Source organism: Electrophorus electricus, chromosome 6 (assembly GCF_041902795.1).
Source record: "Electrophorus electricus isolate QZ-2024a chromosome 6, ASM4190279v1, whole genome shotgun sequence".
Lineage (NCBI taxonomy): Eukaryota > Metazoa > Chordata > Actinopteri > Gymnotiformes > Gymnotidae > Electrophorus > Electrophorus electricus.
In genome coordinates, this window is record NC_137502.1 from 31,923,490 (window position 1) to 31,939,555 (window position 16,066).

A 16,066-nucleotide genomic window follows, 5' to 3' on the forward strand; every position below is an offset into this window, starting at 1 on the left:
CCCCCACACACACACACGCACCCACACACACACACACACACACACACACACCCACCCACACACTCACTCACACACTCACACACACACACACACACACACACACACACACACACTCACACTCACACATACATGCACCCACACACATCCACCCACCCACCCACACATACACAAGCACTCACACACATACACACACTCACACACTCACTCACACACTCACACACACTCACAAACTCATACACAAGCACTCACACACATACACACACTCACACACACACTCACACACACACACACACACACACCCACACACTCACACTCACACAATCACACTCACACATACACGCACCCACACACACCCACCCACCCACACACACACACACACACATGCATGGACGCAATCCCAGGCCACACTGTTGTTGTGTGGTAGTGCTGGTGTCTGGTCACAGATGGGTGCTGTCCTGTGTATCAGACCTGTGGCCATCTGGTCTGCCTGCGCCGGCCTTGCGGCCGCTGCCCTGCCCAGGCATGGAGAGTGGGTCAGGTCTGATCAAATACCTGTGGAAAAGGCAGAGCTATTGTGGAGTCCAGCCAAAGAGTGTAGGTGCCTACGTTAGGGTTAGGGTTAGGGTTAGGGTTAGGGTTAGGCTTAAGGTTAGGGTTAGGGTTAAGGTTAGGGTTAAGGTTAAGGTTAGTGCTGTAGGCGTTTATGACAGAAAAATTTCTACCCTAGTCTGTCAGTACCCACCCACGCAGCGCAAACTGTGCCATTATGGGAACGCTATGGAGCAAAGCTTTTCCGCGTACTCACACGATGTCGTGCAGCTCGAGTCGTGTGTCGGGGGAGGGGTTGATGAGGATGTAGGAGAGCCTGTTGCCTTGGTCCGTCATCCCGTCTTAAATCAGACCCAGCATGCAAACAGAGAACAGAGAGTGGGACATCGCCTACACGGCTCAAGGGTGAGATCAGATAGGGCTGGGGAGGACGCGATCAGGGAGCGCAACGTCTGATCCAGTCAACGGTGCACCCAGCAGGTACAATACACAGATGAACAGTTAGAAAGGAGCAGCCAGGACTCTGACACAGCAGACAGTCTACATCCAACAGCCAGATCAGAGTCAAAAATAGCAAAGAATACAGAGTCTGACTCATGCTCACAAGACATGCCCCGCGGGGGGGGGGGTCAGTGAATTTAACAAACAAAGAAGAAAAAAGCCTATAAAAAGCCTGCCCACAAAATCAAAGTAAGCGATAAACAGATACTGAAGGTACGAAGCCTAGTACACCCTATAATCCCCCACAGAGGGACAGGAGCATGATGGTCAAAGCACCCGGAGAACAGAGCGCAGAGTAGGTGTGTGTTTCAGCCGAGCAGCGACATGAGAGCGACAGCATTGGGCTCTGAGCAGCTTCCCCTGGGGTGGGAGCTCAGCCTCACACACACACACACACACACACACACACACACACACACACACACACACACTCACTGAATCCAGATGGCGAGAGGCCCAGGTGTTTCATGCGCGTGCGGACTAGGGCGTTGAGCTCCTGCCTCTCCGAGCGGCGGAACAGGCTGAGCCTCTGCTGACTGATACGCTCGGCGGCGCTGCCGGGGCCCTTGGTGCCGCCCGGTCCCCGCCCCCCCTTCCGGCTCAGCCGCCGTGCCCACTGCATGCTCTTCCTCCTCAGCAGCAGGTGGTCCGATGCGTGGGATGAGGAGGAGGAGGACGGAGGCTCGGAGGAGGTGGAGTTGCGATGAGGGGTGGCGCGAGAGAGCAGGGGTTCCCGTGGCTCCCGCGTGTCCTCGTAGTCCTCCACTGTGATGGACACTTGAGACTGGGGCAGGAATGAGATAAACACACCCCCTGGTCATTTGCATAATCGTCTGCGTTTAGCGTGCGTAACTAGTGTTTTATGCTCTTCGGCTCTTTGGCATAACACCAGCATCTGAAAAAACATTCGAAGTAAGAGGTGAATCTGGAATACATAAACTTTTAAGAAGACCTGTGTGCAGAAAGGTCACAATGTACTGCAGGGCTAGACCTTGGTTTTCCAAAGAGCCGAGGATGTGCCAGAAAAAAATAATTTGGAGGAGGACGTATGAGCCTTTAATGCAGAGTACAAAGAAAAGCTCCAGGAGTGGAGAAACTCTGTCCTGCTGTGTTAAAACTCAACTGGCTCCAGTATTTACAGACTTATTTAACACATTTTGGAGCTACTGCATCACTACAGTGTTAAAGAAGATAGATATCATTATTCCAGTGCACAGTACAATTGAACTAATTGATTTGGGAACTGTAGAGAACAGCCTATGACCATAAAGGCATTTGAGTATCTTATCCATGCTTCAGTTATGTGCTCTCCCAGTGAAGCACCCTTATCAGTTAGCTTATTGAGCCAACAGGTCAGCTGAAGATGGTCACCTTATCCTGGAGCTTTACTATTCCGATCTCTTGTAATCTGTTATGCCTTGTCCTCTTTATTGATTTAAGCATTGGCTGCAACATGAACAACCCTCTTCAACTCTTCAACAAATTACTGGACATAACTACTAATCCATCTATGTCACTATGTATTGGCTTTTTATGTTTCGGGAAATAATCAGTATTAATCAATAGTCTAACACCATGGCAACAAACACTCATAGTAGGAGGACCTCAGGGCTACATAATCTCTCCTTGGCTCTTTTCCCTTTATGTACTATAAATAATTTGGTATCTCAGGATGAGATCCTTCTACAGGCCCAAAGGATAAGAGTGAATGCTGCCCACTGGAGCTTCATACAGTAAAGACTGTGAAGATCATTGTAGGTTGTAGAATTCCACACCAGAGCACCTGAAATTTCTGAAATCTTCAATTTCAGTCTAATTAGTAACTCTGAAATAGCAGGACAATATAGGCTATACTGTTAGGGAAGTTCAACAAAGACTGTTTTCTCTGACAATATAACTTAAACTTCTGTTTAAATTAGTCAATGATTTGGAACAATTATACTTCAGAAAAAGAACATATTGCTTGAAAATATTATTGGGGCAGCCATCCTCATGTTTGATTTTTTACGCACTCTTACACTTGCAAAGATCTTTTCTGGTTCTTCTCTGATTCTTCTTCACTTAAATTTGCCAGCTGCTCTACAAAGGGTTAAAATTATGATATCAAATAAAACTGCAATATCCAGTTTTCAATGTTTGAGGAAAATATGAATCTACATTCAAATAAGCTTGTGTTCCTAGTGGGGACATTTTATTGATTGGTTGTAATTATGTAGTCGTTTTGTGTTTGTGGCTTCTCAAACCTGCAATGCTTGAGTGCATGAAAAAGTCAGTGCCCATGGTAGTCTCCAAAATCTAATATTTCCTGATATGCCCGGGTGGATCCTTATAGCTAATTTAAAAAGCTTGAAATTTAATCCAGTTTAATTAGAAGCAACACTCAAACAAATAATATGACACCTGTGTGGTTGTGGGTTGTGATGTGTTATGGTTCTACAGTGCTGTGTTGGGATGTGTTATGGTTCTACAGTGCTGGACTGTGATGTGTTAGGGTGCTACAGTGCTGGTTTGGGATGTGTTAGGGTACTACAGTACTGGTTTGGGATGTGTTAGGGTATTACAGTGCTGGGTTGTGATGTGTTATGGTTCTACAGTGCTGGTTTGGGATGTGTTAGGGTTCCACAGTGCTTGGTTGGGCTGTGTTAAGGTTCTACAGTGCTGGGTTGGGATGTGTTAGGGTACTACAGTTTTTTGTGCACCTCAGACACTGGGATCTTGTGAGGCTCCGTGCGATAGATGCCAATGGGGATGTCACCCGTGGAGGAGCAAAGCTTCTGGTACAAACGCCCGTAAGTGCGGATCCACAAGTCCTCCTCTGTGATCTTCATCTATGAGTTCATAGAATCATTGTCATTAACATCATCTTCATCACAGTCACTTTTATCACCACTATCAAAGTGATGGTCCTGACCATCCCTCCCATCACGATCATGTTAATCATCATCATCATCATCACTATCCCAGTATTAAAATCCTACAAGTAAAATTTTACTTACAGCACAGAGAAAGCCAGAGCCAGGCATGGAGTCCAGTCCCAGCAGAAGTCTGGTAATGGAAATCATGTAGTCTTTCACAAAGGACTAGGGCACACACACACACACACACACACACACACACACACACACACACACACACACAGAGCACTTGATTTCACCACACTTATTACCAGCGTGGATCTCTGTCACACATTTGAAGTGGGTCGGCAGCGTGATTGGAGAAAGAGAATAGTGTAGTGTGGATTACCAGCTCGACTGTTACCTGATACAGCAGCGTGTCAAGCATGCTGACACTGAACACCTTCCCAGCGGCAAAGGGCAGTCGGAACATGAAGACCAGGTTGGAGCCTCTCTCTCGTTCCTTCTGCAGCAACAACACACGCCAAGGGCAGGGCACACGAAAAGACACACCCCAAACGTGCATGCGCGGCATGAGGTTTGCGAGATCCAACTCTGGCTTTGACTGATTGGAAAGAGGTATAATTTGCGGGTGAGACGGCACTGACCTTCTCCAGTTTGGAGAGGGCGAGTGAGTAGTGGTCCTTCACTCTGAACTGCATGAAGCGCATATTGGCAGGGTGGGTGAGCTCCGTGATGATACTAAGTGCTGGGAAAAGCCTGCAGGGGCAGAAGGGAGGGGGAGGTGGGCAATTAGAGGAGGCTACTCGGCTAATGAGAGACACGTCAGTGGCATGTGCTGATCTGGCTCGCGACGCCATCGCCGCTGGTCTCGGCGTAGTCCGACCTGAGCCGGTCTGCAGGCGCCGAGCTGGCTGCAGCAACTTGGCTAGCTACTCATTGCCCACAGAGCAGTTTGCTGGCCACCGTGGGCATCGGCACCGCGGGTGAATTGTGAGTTCTGAAAGCTCCCGACTTGAAAGGATTAGCTGTCGAGTAAACTGTGACAACAGTCTCTTCTCTAATTATTAATGAATACGTTGTCTCAGACTGGCAGCAAGTCAAGTTATCTGAGCTCGTTATGTCTGTGTGGAACAAATATGGCTCAAACACAACACAGCTGAAAATAGCGTGCCCCAGCATTACTTTCTTGGAGTTTCTCTGGAATTCAGTAGGATTCTTAAGTTACTGTGCATGTGCCTGCAGACACTGGCCAGGAGGGGGCGCTTTCTTTTAAAGTGGAGGGCAGTCATGGGCGAAAAGGGCAGAGTGTGTGTGTGGGGGGCCAGTGTGTGGTAGATTTGTGGGGGGCCAGTGTGTGGTTGGTGTGCACCCAGTGTGTGGTGTGTGCATGGGTGAGGGCCCAGCGTGTGATTGGTGTGTGGGCAGGGGCTTAGTGTGTGGTAAGTGGGTGTGGCCCCAGTGTGTGGTGGGTGAGGCCCCAGTGTGTGGTTTGTGCACTAACCTGAACAGGGTCTGCACGTTGACGATGGTTTTGGCATCAGCCATATAGTCCTCCTCAGCAATGATGGAGCTCTCCTTATCCACCACCACCATGGTGTCTGCGAACGTTACCCCGCACCGCAGGAGACTGTCCAAACTACATGCACAGAGCACACAGAGCCAGGAATCAGACACAGGTCCAGAAGCACGGGTAGCATAACAAACTGTTTCAAGGAGAGAGAATCAGGTGGAGAGAATGCCTGAGGCTTTTCTCACTTGTCAATCGAGCCCACGGTGTAGAAGACCATGGGGAACCAGCAAATAGCCTCTAGAAAGTCTGGTTCAGGTCTAAAAAAACATAAAATATGCAATCGCACACGCGCGCACACACACACACACACACACACACAAGATGTGAAATTCTAAATCTGCAGACTAGTGAGTGTGGGCTGCTTGACTTGTTCGACATGTTTAAGTACACTTGTGGGGGCCGATGGGTTTGGTTTGAAAACACTTTAGATAAGTGAATGCAGGCTAATATGCAATATAGCCAAGAACAGAATTGAACTAAAACAACATTCAAGAAACAATTTCTGTTAACCACCCCACTCCCCTGACCAGTTTCTGACCAGTTGGGGTCATATCCACAGATCTGGTGACACACTGCCCGCTGACACACCGGCACACACCGCCTGCAGTCTGCAGTCACACAATGGTGACCAGTAGATGGTGACTCGGGGCTTTTCAGCGTCACATGGCCCGTTTAGCATCTCGGCGGGGTGGTTCTGACCCAGTTTCCCCTCCCACTCACATGCCCTCTAGCAGCAGCACGATGGGGTTCAGCTCCTTCCGGGGTCGATAGTAGGCCCTCAGCGGCACGATGAAGTTGTAGAGGCCGTTGCCGGCGCTCTCGGCCGACACGATGATCAGCTTGTTCTTGAAGCCATACGAGCGAGCGTCCTCGTAGGGCATGTGGTGGCATGCCTGCACCGTCGGGGAGAGAGAGAGAGAGAGAGAGAGAGAGAGAGGGAGAGAGAGAGAGAGGGAGAGAGGGAGAGAGGGAGAGAGGAAGAGAGAGGGAGAGAGAGAGGGAGAGAGAGAGAGAGAGAGAGAGAGAGAGAGAGAGAGAGAGGGAGAGAGGAGGATGCCTGAGAACCAGCCCAGCAGGGCCAGCACACTCCCAGTGCAGTGCTTAGGGACTCATTATCTCCTCTGGGGTGAATCAGAGGTCAGGGATGGGGGATCCTACCTTGTCCAGACGGAGGCAGCAGAACGGCATCTTCTCCTGCAGGAGGTGGCACAGGGCGGGGGAGCTTCCGATGTATGGGGAGTTTAGCGGGTAGCCCTTTACCCACCTGCTCCACTCACACACACACACACACACACACACACACACACACACACACAGTCAAGGGTAAAAAAAAACCCAGTTCACACCCAGACATCTACTAACACCCGCAATCACACACATAAACACAGCTGTAGTAGCTAGTATCACCTGAACACCCAGTCCCACTTCCCTGGGACACTTACTCGCACTGAGCTCCCCACCACTGGCTCTTCAGCTCGCCTTCTTCCACCCCCCCCTCGTCCTCGTCTTCATCCTTGCCCTCCTCTCCACACTCGTCTTCCGATTGGTCGCCCAGCAGGTCAAAGGTTGTACCGTGCACCCCGTCCACCAGCTCCAGCACTGGGGCGATGCTGTGCCGCCTCTCTTCAGCAGGGTCACCGGTGGTGGGCGGGGCCAGAGTGTTGCCAACACGCCCTCCTGCCCGGCCCCCTATACGGCCGCCTCCACCCACGCCCTGAGCTCCGCCCGGCTGGCCTGATCCCTCTGGATTGCTGTCGCTGTCATGCAAGTCAATGGCCACAGTGCCTGTAGGAGGGAGATTAGCGGCAGATTAAACAGGAGCTGTTTTTTCAATCACCAGTCAGGGTGTCGCTTCCATTTTGATTTTCAACTTCTTCTGAAACACACACACACACACCAATGCCGACTTTTAAACATCTTCAGCGTTTTATTCTTCAGCGTTTCATCTGACAGCTACAACAGTAGTCACAACGTTAGTGCTCCCTCGGACATTAGATGTTCTTGGTATGTTATGCAGGTGCTGGAATGGTTAGATTTGTAGCAGGAACGTGTGCTGCGAGCTGGGAAGCAATAAATAAGAAGAAAAAAACGATCATTTCAAGGGCTTTCCACTAGGTGGCGATATTGAACCAACGGCGGCTTCTGTCACAATACGCCTTGTACCAGGACTTCATTACTGTCAACCATTTGTCTCTATCCGTGCCCACCTTCATCATCCATTTTCATTAGGCAGCAATGCAGCAGTTATCACTGCAAGAAAAAAAAAAACCCTAACCCTTACGCCATCCTATGAGGGGAGTGTGCGTGTACGTGTGTGTGTCCGTCCTTAAGCTATTTTTTTTTCTCATTTTCAGCTGTCAGCACGGTGACAGCGCTTCATGAGCGAATGACTTAGTCAGAAGATGGACCGACGCAGGCGTGCAGACTGGCGCTGTGTTGAGGCGGGCGTCGGCGCGTGGCCACTGACCCATGCTGGCGATGATACTGTGGACGGGCAGGCGTGTGAGCCCGTGGTAGATGCTCTGCGGAACGCCCCTGGACTGGCCCCCTGGGCCACTGGCCGCATCCCTGTGGCCCCTGACAAAGGCCGAGTTCTCCTCTTTGGAGATGTTGATGTAGAAGCAGGTGTCCGAGGCGCTCATGATGTGACACGGGCCGGGGTTCAGCATGATGTTGGCCGTGTCCAGCCTCCGCACACCAATGAGACACACCCCGTACCTGCCGTGGCACACGCAGGGGTCAGCAGTGTGTGAGTGTGTGTGTGTGTGTGTGTGTGTGTGTGTGTGTGTGTGTGTGTGTGTGTACTGGTCCCAGAGCTCACTTCTTATGTGCATGGAATGAGGCGAAAGTGAAACTCTTGCCCTGGTACTCCCCAAAAAACTTGCTTTCCTCCAGCCTGATGTGGTGCACCTCATTGGCTGAGCATCGGCGGTAGGTGCGTTGCCACTGGTCAGCCGAGTTTGCCCCGCCTTCCCTGTGAAAGGGGGGCAGGAGAGAAATTGCAAGTGAATACAAATTATGCTCCAATTCCACAACTTTATCACCAAAAGGCTCCTGTCAAGGTTAATGGCCGTGACATGTTTGAAGAAATCCATGTGACGGCATGAATGTGATGTTATCACGGGGAAAACGTTCAGCTCTGTGGCTTACACACATGTGGCGGTGGCGAGGCTAGCCGGACAGACGGGAGGGAGATGGAAACAACGAAGAGAACACAAAACAGTGAAAATCGGCGGGGGTGGAACAAGCAGAGTGACATAATCAGCTGTGGAGGTAAATGCACTCTTTAGCTGGTCATGCAGGTGGAGGTAGGTGGGTGCGGGTGTAGTAGTTCATGAGGTTACTGACCTGTTCAAGGGCTGGAAGGCTCCCCCTCGCTGCCTGAAAGCTTCTGAGGGCGCCGTTCTTAAAATAAAACACAGACGCGCTGAAGGTAGCACTTCAGGTAGCACTTCAGGTCAGGCTTTGAACCTGCCTATATATGGGCATCTATGTGTATGTGTGTTTATGTGTCTCTGTGTGTGTGTGTGTGTGTGTGTGTGTGTGTGTGTGTGTGTGTGTGTGTGTGTGTGTGTGTGTGTGTGTATGCATGTATGTGTGTGGGGTGGAGGGGTGTTCATGTATCACTGCCTTTATAGGTAAAAAAAAAAAATTCTATAAATGCAGTCAATAGAGAATAAATCATGCTCCTTTGGTTTGGCTAATGAGTAAAACAAAAAGGTGTTTGTGTGAGTGTCTACTCACTGTCCTCTGGAAGAATGGATCAGTAAGGTTATCAGGGTGGAAGTGCCTGGGCATACACAGTTGAGGGCCAGCATGGCATACTTAAACTCTTCTTCACACACTACATGATCTGCAGCACACAAACAAAAATGAAGCCTCAAACCTACATAATAGTGCTTGTTACACAGGGTGACTCAACCTCTGCCCTACACACAGTGTAAAAAGTCATAAAGGAACCTTTTTTGTGTTTTAGATGGAAATCTTCCTCTTGCTGAGAATCATTGTTCGATGGCTCCCACAGCGAAGCCCTGCATTTGATTAAAAAGGCCACTGATGAGGGTCTACCATAAATGGTGTCTGAGGTAAAGTGATGGTTAAGATGACCTGGCCTGTGTCTCTACCAGCCACGTTCTCCAAAGCAGCCCTCTGCCCACACAGGGGAGCACGCAGAGGCTACAACCACAGCCTTGCGGGGGCAGACAGTGAGGGATAGAGAGGCAGAGAGAGAAACCAGAAAGGGAAGAGGGGCCATTATGAAAAGCTCTGTCTGCAGCGTTGTAGTTTTGGTTCAGCAATATCTAGGCACACGAACATGGCCACATACAACTAGCTAACTTTAATTAATAAAGTGGCACGTATGTGGGCGAGACACGTTATTGCACATGGCTCGCTAATGGCGAGCGCAAAATTGTCCTTTTTTCTAATTAAAAGACGATGAGCAGCTGGACTACATTAGCAAAGAAAAAAACAGACTCTGGACAGTCTGGTTGATTCTGACCATTATTCTCGTCCACATATTTGAGCACAGTGCTGCTTGCTTTTTAAAATCCCAGCCCGGCGTGCCGGCGGAGTAATAAGGCATGGCAAAGGGAAAAGGGCTGTTCAGCCTCTGGCGGTCTCATGAGACCCCTGGAAGAGCTCGCGACGTTGTGGTTGCTGCTATGAAGTGAGTGGGCTGGGCATTGGCTGAAACTAATGGCTTGTGTTAGGATATTTCACATCTCATCCTGTGTATAATTACGATTTAAAATGGCAGAAGAGTCAGGGGCTACAGAGCTCTTATTGCTTTGAGTTCCAGCGGTGGATGCTGGCTTTCACAAGTGAATCATTTTATTATGAAGCACATTTCCTCGAGCCTCAAGACACAACGCTGCGGAAGAGAAGGCGCGATAAATGTCACAGCAGAAGGGGGGGAAGGACCGTAATTACACGGAAATGGCGCGACTAAACAGCAACAGTTACACAGTCAAGACGACTGGGGCGAAGCTTGTGCAGATAGTTCAGTTTTGCTCAGACATCTCAAAAATAGACCAGAACATTACTTTTAACTACTGCTCATATGGCAGTCTCGCTTCTGTGAGAAAGACCACTGCCACCCACTGAAATGTCTTGTAGCTTGGGGACTGCCATGCGCAGATGTCAGCGAGGCCTGCAGAGTAACAGCACACCTCGCGGGTGTTCTGGAGTCTAGGTATGTAGTGTTTTGCTTCTGTTTTACAAAGCAGTAATTACTATTTAACTGGCAGTCATGAAAGTGAAGGGAAAACCATAATATGTAGGTACATTCCTTCCTTCATTCATTCATTCATTCATTCATGCATGCATTTATTCACCTGCTGAGAGTATTAATTCCAAAATCAATGGTAGCTCGAGGTCAGTTAGCAATTACATGAGATCACGTTAGGTGTTCCAAATGGCTTTCAAATCGTTAGCCATCTGCCAATGTCCACGTTCTGAGAAGTTGTTCCTTTAAAACTGCATTTTGGATTTCATGGTCATGGAAAGTAGAGTATTATATCAGTACATTAATAATGTAGCAATATCAGGATGTGAAGAATGCATAAATCATATTTTCGTTGCCAGTGGGAAAGGTAAGGAGAAGATAGAGTTCTTGACTCTGTACCTCTACTGCATATTGTGTTCTTCAGCTGTGTGAAAATGGCTTCCTTTTTCTTCTAAGCACAGGCCCTGAGGTAGTGTGAGCACCGACTGAATTTTTATGCCACACAGAAGGACGGTCTCAGGGGTGTTCCAGCCTCCGAAAAGTTAACAGCAGACCAGTGCTTGCATTGACCAAGGGTCACCAGCGTAAATGACCACAGTTCTGAATAACTTTGTCTGAACTGTTCTCCCCAGTAGATTTAAAAGTGCTACTGTTTTGGTTCAAATGGGTTATGGTTATACTATTTACACTGTTTGTAGACGATTTTAAGACTAGTTTTAGAAATACACAAGGACGATCTGGAATAAAAAAAAAAAAACTGGAATAAAATAAAATAAAAAAAACAAAACTAAAATAGAACTTCCCATTCTAGCAGGGACATGAGCAACCTCTGTCCACCTCTGGACATCACTTCATTTCAAACAGATACCAGTGATGAATCCTTAGGTTCCATTAACCTGTGATTAAGAGAAAAAACAAACTTATCTTTTTCTTTATTTAACTCCCTCAACAGTTTGATGGTTTAGTCATGTGGCCTGAGCTACCTTCTTGCACTGAAGGTCTACACCAAACACTAGCCTAATGATTCTGAAATATGCTTCTGCAATACAATTTCAGAGTTTTTCTTTTCTGTGTCTCCCTGGAAGAACTACGTGAACCAGTATTTCAGTCAGACCCTGGGTCATGATTCGCATGGAGAGTTTCAGATATTGAGCTGGAAATGTGTGAGCCAGTGTGGTGAAATTGTACAGCATATGTGAGGAAGGAAGGGCTGATTGGTTGTAGGCTCTAATTGTGCTGTTACTTTGGGATTTACTTGGGCTCATTATGGGTTTTTTAGGTAAACATTCTCTCTGAGCACTTTGGGTGCATGGCCTTTCAGTATAGGGAAACATATGATTTTATAGTTGGAAAACCAGAACAGCAAGTTCTAGAAAGTTTTTAAAGTTCTGGGGTCGAGGGTAGTGGGGAATGTAGAACAGGTTTTCTGATACCCCTGTGTCCAGTCTCTTCTGATACACCTGTGTCCAGTCTTTTCTGATACCCCTGTGTCCTGTCTCCAGTCTCTTCTGATACCCCTGTGTCCAGTCTCTTCTGATACACCTGTGTCCAGTCTTTTCTGATACCCTTGTGTCCTGTGTCCATTCTCTTCTGATACACCTGTGTACATTCTCTTCTGATACCCCTGTGTCCAATCTTTTCTGATAACCCCATGACCAGTCTCTTCTGATACCCTTGTGTCCAGTCTCTTCTGATACACCTGTGTCCAGTCTCTTCTGATACCCCCATGTCCAGTCTCTTCTGATACCCTTGTGTCTAGTCTCTTCTGATACCCGTGTCCAGTCTCTTCTGATACACCCGTGTCTAGTCTCTTCTGATACACCCATGTGCAGTCTCTTCTGATACACCTGTGTCCAGTCTCTTCTGATACCCCCATGTCCAGTCTCTTCTGATACCCTTGTGTCCAGTCTCTTCTGATACCCCCATGTCCAGTCTCTTCTGATACCCTTGTGTCCAGTCTCTTCTGATACCCCTGTGTCCAGTCTCTTCTGATACACCCGTGTCTAGTCTCTTCTGATACACCCGTGTTCAGTCTCTTCTGGTACACCCATGTGCAGTCTCTTCTAATACACCCATGTCCAGTCTCTTCTAATACACCCATGTGCAGTCTCTTCTGGTACCCCTGTGCCCAGGCTCTTCTGTCTGGGCTTACCATGATGGCTGAGGTACAGAATGATAAAGTTCTCCCCTTTACAGTAACACTGGTGGTTTGTGTCATCAGTCATCAAGCCTTCTGTTCAGTCTGACGTCTATAAGTGACTTTCTAAGGGATTTTCTAGGGCTTTATAGAGTGAAGTACAGCTGAGATCAGTAAAGCATCCAAAACTGCTGTTAAACTGCGTCCACAAAGCCACATATATTAAAGTTACATAAGCTTCAGTAGAGCAGGTAGTAAAGAGCTCAGAATGAAGAGCCTCTCAGTGATGCAGTAGGACTGGGTTGTGCAGATATTTGATAATAATGCTACAGACAACACCATATTTATGGTCTAATCGTGAACATACAACACATTGATTTTACAAGGAGAGACAGATTTGACACTAATTCTCTCTGTGATGAAATAGAAATAGGCTGAAGGCAGCCCCCCTACCCGGGAGACGAACCCAGGGCCAACGTGAGCTCTGACCACCAGACCAAAGAGACAGCTCTCTGGAATAGCAGGCAGAGCACCTGTTTAACTTTCCTAAGTGTCGGTCTCCATCATACCGTTCTGCCCCTCGGAAAGTTCCCTCACCTCCAGGGTGTCCCCTGTACGTGACACTGCCCACGTGCCCCTCCGCACACAACTGCCTTTTCCACCAGGGCCACGCCTATCCCCTCATCAGGGGTCCTCACACTGGGCTACACCGTCCCCTCATAGCAGGGGTGGGTTCACCAACCTGAGGCATGCCCCCGATGGCCTCTCCACCATTCCACTTCTGCTGGCATGCGTGACGAAGGCAGCCTCCCTACCCAGGACTGAACCCAGGTCTGACAGGAGGTAAACGACCTCTGACCACCAGACCAAACAGCTAGCTCCCTGTAGTGAAGGGCCTCTGCTGTTCTACTGGCTTTTTCGTTCCACATGTTTGATAGGCGACTCACAGAAGTACTATCAGGACTGCTCAGCCATGGTGACATGCCTTCATCAGTCAGCTGAAATCCCTTTTAGATAAACAACCAACATTCTGGAGCCTGTTTTACATTAATTTTCCCTGGGAGGCGTTATTTTAGTGCGTGCACTAAAAAAACAAGCCCAGCCTCAATTCCTGTTCCAGGTCCAACATTCCAACAGATCGCTCGGCAAAGCAGGGCCGCTGCCTGGCTGATCAAAACACCTCTCTATTAAGGCCCACAGTCGTTCAAGGAAAAGAGATACAGACTGCTGCTGTCTGAATTGACGCAGCAGGATTCAGGCAGGCAAAGGCCTGGGAGGACTACCCAGTGCTAAAGAAGATCACAGGGTCACACATTTAGAGCTGAAGTAAAGTGAAATTTGAGAGAATTAGGCATCCGGTTTCAGTCATTTCTTCTGCCTGAAATATATAATGCAGGGACATGCACGCGCACACACACACACACACACACACACACACACACACAGAACAAATTAGCACTGTTCAATTTCCCTTTTTGTTACTGATCTCAGTCCAGACACTCATGTTTCTTCTCTGTGTATCTTTCATTTTAATCATCTTCCCTTCCCCCTCCGATCCTCTCTCCTCTATCCATCCTCTCCTCTATCCATCCTCTCCTCCCCTCCCCTCCCTTCTCCTCTATCCATCCCCTCTCCTCCACACTCCCCCTCGTCCTGACATTCTGTCTCTTTCATCTTTTATCCTGACCCTCCTACACCGCCCCCCTCCCACAACTCATTTTTTGGAGTCCTCCCCTTTCCTCCACTATTTAGCCCTCTGCTCTCCCCTCTCCTCCCCTCCCCTTCTCCTCTCCTCCCCTCCTCTTCCCCTCTCCTCCCCCTCTCCTTCCCTCCCCCCTCTCCCCTCCCCTCTCCTCCTCTCCCCTCCCCTCCTCTCCTCACACTGTTTAATCCTCCAGAATTTGCCAGCTACACTCCCAAGACCTGTGTCCCCCCCCCCCCCCCCCGCCCCCTCCTCAGACAGCTTTTCGCGTTTCACTGTCCGCCCTCAGAGAAGCGGCCGATCGAGTGCGTGAGCTGTCTCTCGGCTCACCTCCCCACAGACAGTAATTACTGTGAAACCTTCTGCTCCATCAGTCCTAACTGCAGCAGCACGCAGCTCTCCTGCCTTCAGCGGGCCTGTCTGTGGATTTGGCTGTGAAGTGTGTCGGGGAATAGCGAAGCAGGGAGAAGGCAGTTAGCTCACTGCCGAGGCACTCAAACAAATGACAGCGCACGAAGATACCCAACACGAGCTGCCGACCGGTCCTGTGAGGACCGGCGTGCGGCGAACGGAAGAGCTGCGTGTGAAACCGCTGCCTGGGCTCGCGGCACTGCGAGCGGTAGGCGGAGATTAAGCTATCTGCGGAGCTCGAGCCAGATCTTCGACGGCGATCATTAACGCCACCCACTCAGTCGCTCGGAGCGGTTCTTCCAGACTGTGTCACAACACGGGTGCACGGGTACGCATGCACACATACACACACACGCACGCACGCACATGTGCACACAGCCTCCGGAATCCCACACCGATCTGTTCCACGCTCATGTTAGTGCTGCCATGGCTGCACTGTTAACAACAGCGAGGGAAGAAAGCAGGAATTTGCGTGTGCTGGACGTGTTAGCTGGACGTGTATGGGGCTATCTGTGCTGGACGTACATGTTACTGCAGCAGAATGGGGAGGCTCTTAGTCATCTCTGATGGTCATGCACATAGAAACAGCAGTTCGCCATCTTATTTCTGTAGAACACTGTCAACAAATACCGGCGTTTTAAATGTTTTAGAACAGGCCTGGTTGTTTTTTTCGTTGTTGTTGTTTTGGTTTTTTTTGCAGCCCATCAAATCACACGCGTCAAACTCAGCGCGGAATTCAGAGTCAGTAATGAACGGGTAGAACTCAGGCATTTCCACAAACCCCGTCGTTCATCTGGCATGGGCAGGACATAAAAGAACACACGCTAACCAATCCCAGCTGTCATGTGTCTGGACTCGCCATGCCTTCATCTCAGACTTGAAGCAGAGCCAGTCTGATTGGCTGCCTGCGTCACACCCCTTCACCGTCAACTACAGACCGGTTCTGATTTGTTGTTTCTCAAACTGCAGCATCTTTGTTTCCTAATTACACAAAGGTTCTCACCTAGAGTTTGGCAGGGGTCCAAATGTCTCAGGTATGATTGAAACTCAGGATGCTGGCCGCATGGCCCCACCACTTTCTGTACGAGTACTCTGAAAATATTTTGCTGCA

The 16,066-nt window shown here is 49.1% G+C and overlaps 1 protein-coding gene across 1 annotated transcript in view; it reads right to left on the reverse strand.

Annotated features, from left to right (window-relative positions):
• Positions 1-163: 163 nt before the first annotated feature.
• Positions 164-16,066, reverse strand: part of kcnt2b (potassium sodium-activated channel subfamily T member 2b) — a 47,876-nt gene continuing 31,973 nt past the window's right edge. Inside the window, exons 15-30 of the mRNA XM_035525338.2 lie at positions 9,223-9,331; positions 8,827-8,883; positions 8,300-8,452; positions 7,946-8,196; positions 6,921-7,263; positions 6,637-6,742; positions 6,199-6,371; positions 5,664-5,735; positions 5,410-5,544; positions 4,553-4,664; positions 4,309-4,410; positions 4,047-4,130; positions 3,750-3,878; positions 1,486-1,834; positions 806-890; positions 164-552 (exon numbers count right to left, since the gene is read on the reverse strand). Coding sequence (XP_035381231.1) covers positions 438-552; positions 806-890; positions 1,486-1,834; positions 3,750-3,878; positions 4,047-4,130; positions 4,309-4,410; positions 4,553-4,664; positions 5,410-5,544; positions 5,664-5,735; positions 6,199-6,371; positions 6,637-6,742; positions 6,921-7,263; positions 7,946-8,196; positions 8,300-8,452; positions 8,827-8,883; positions 9,223-9,331 — 2,375 coding nt within the window. The 3' untranslated portion in view covers positions 164-437. The remainder of the gene's footprint in view (positions 553-805; positions 891-1,485; positions 1,835-3,749; positions 3,879-4,046; positions 4,131-4,308; positions 4,411-4,552; positions 4,665-5,409; positions 5,545-5,663; positions 5,736-6,198; positions 6,372-6,636; positions 6,743-6,920; positions 7,264-7,945; positions 8,197-8,299; positions 8,453-8,826; positions 8,884-9,222; positions 9,332-16,066) is intronic.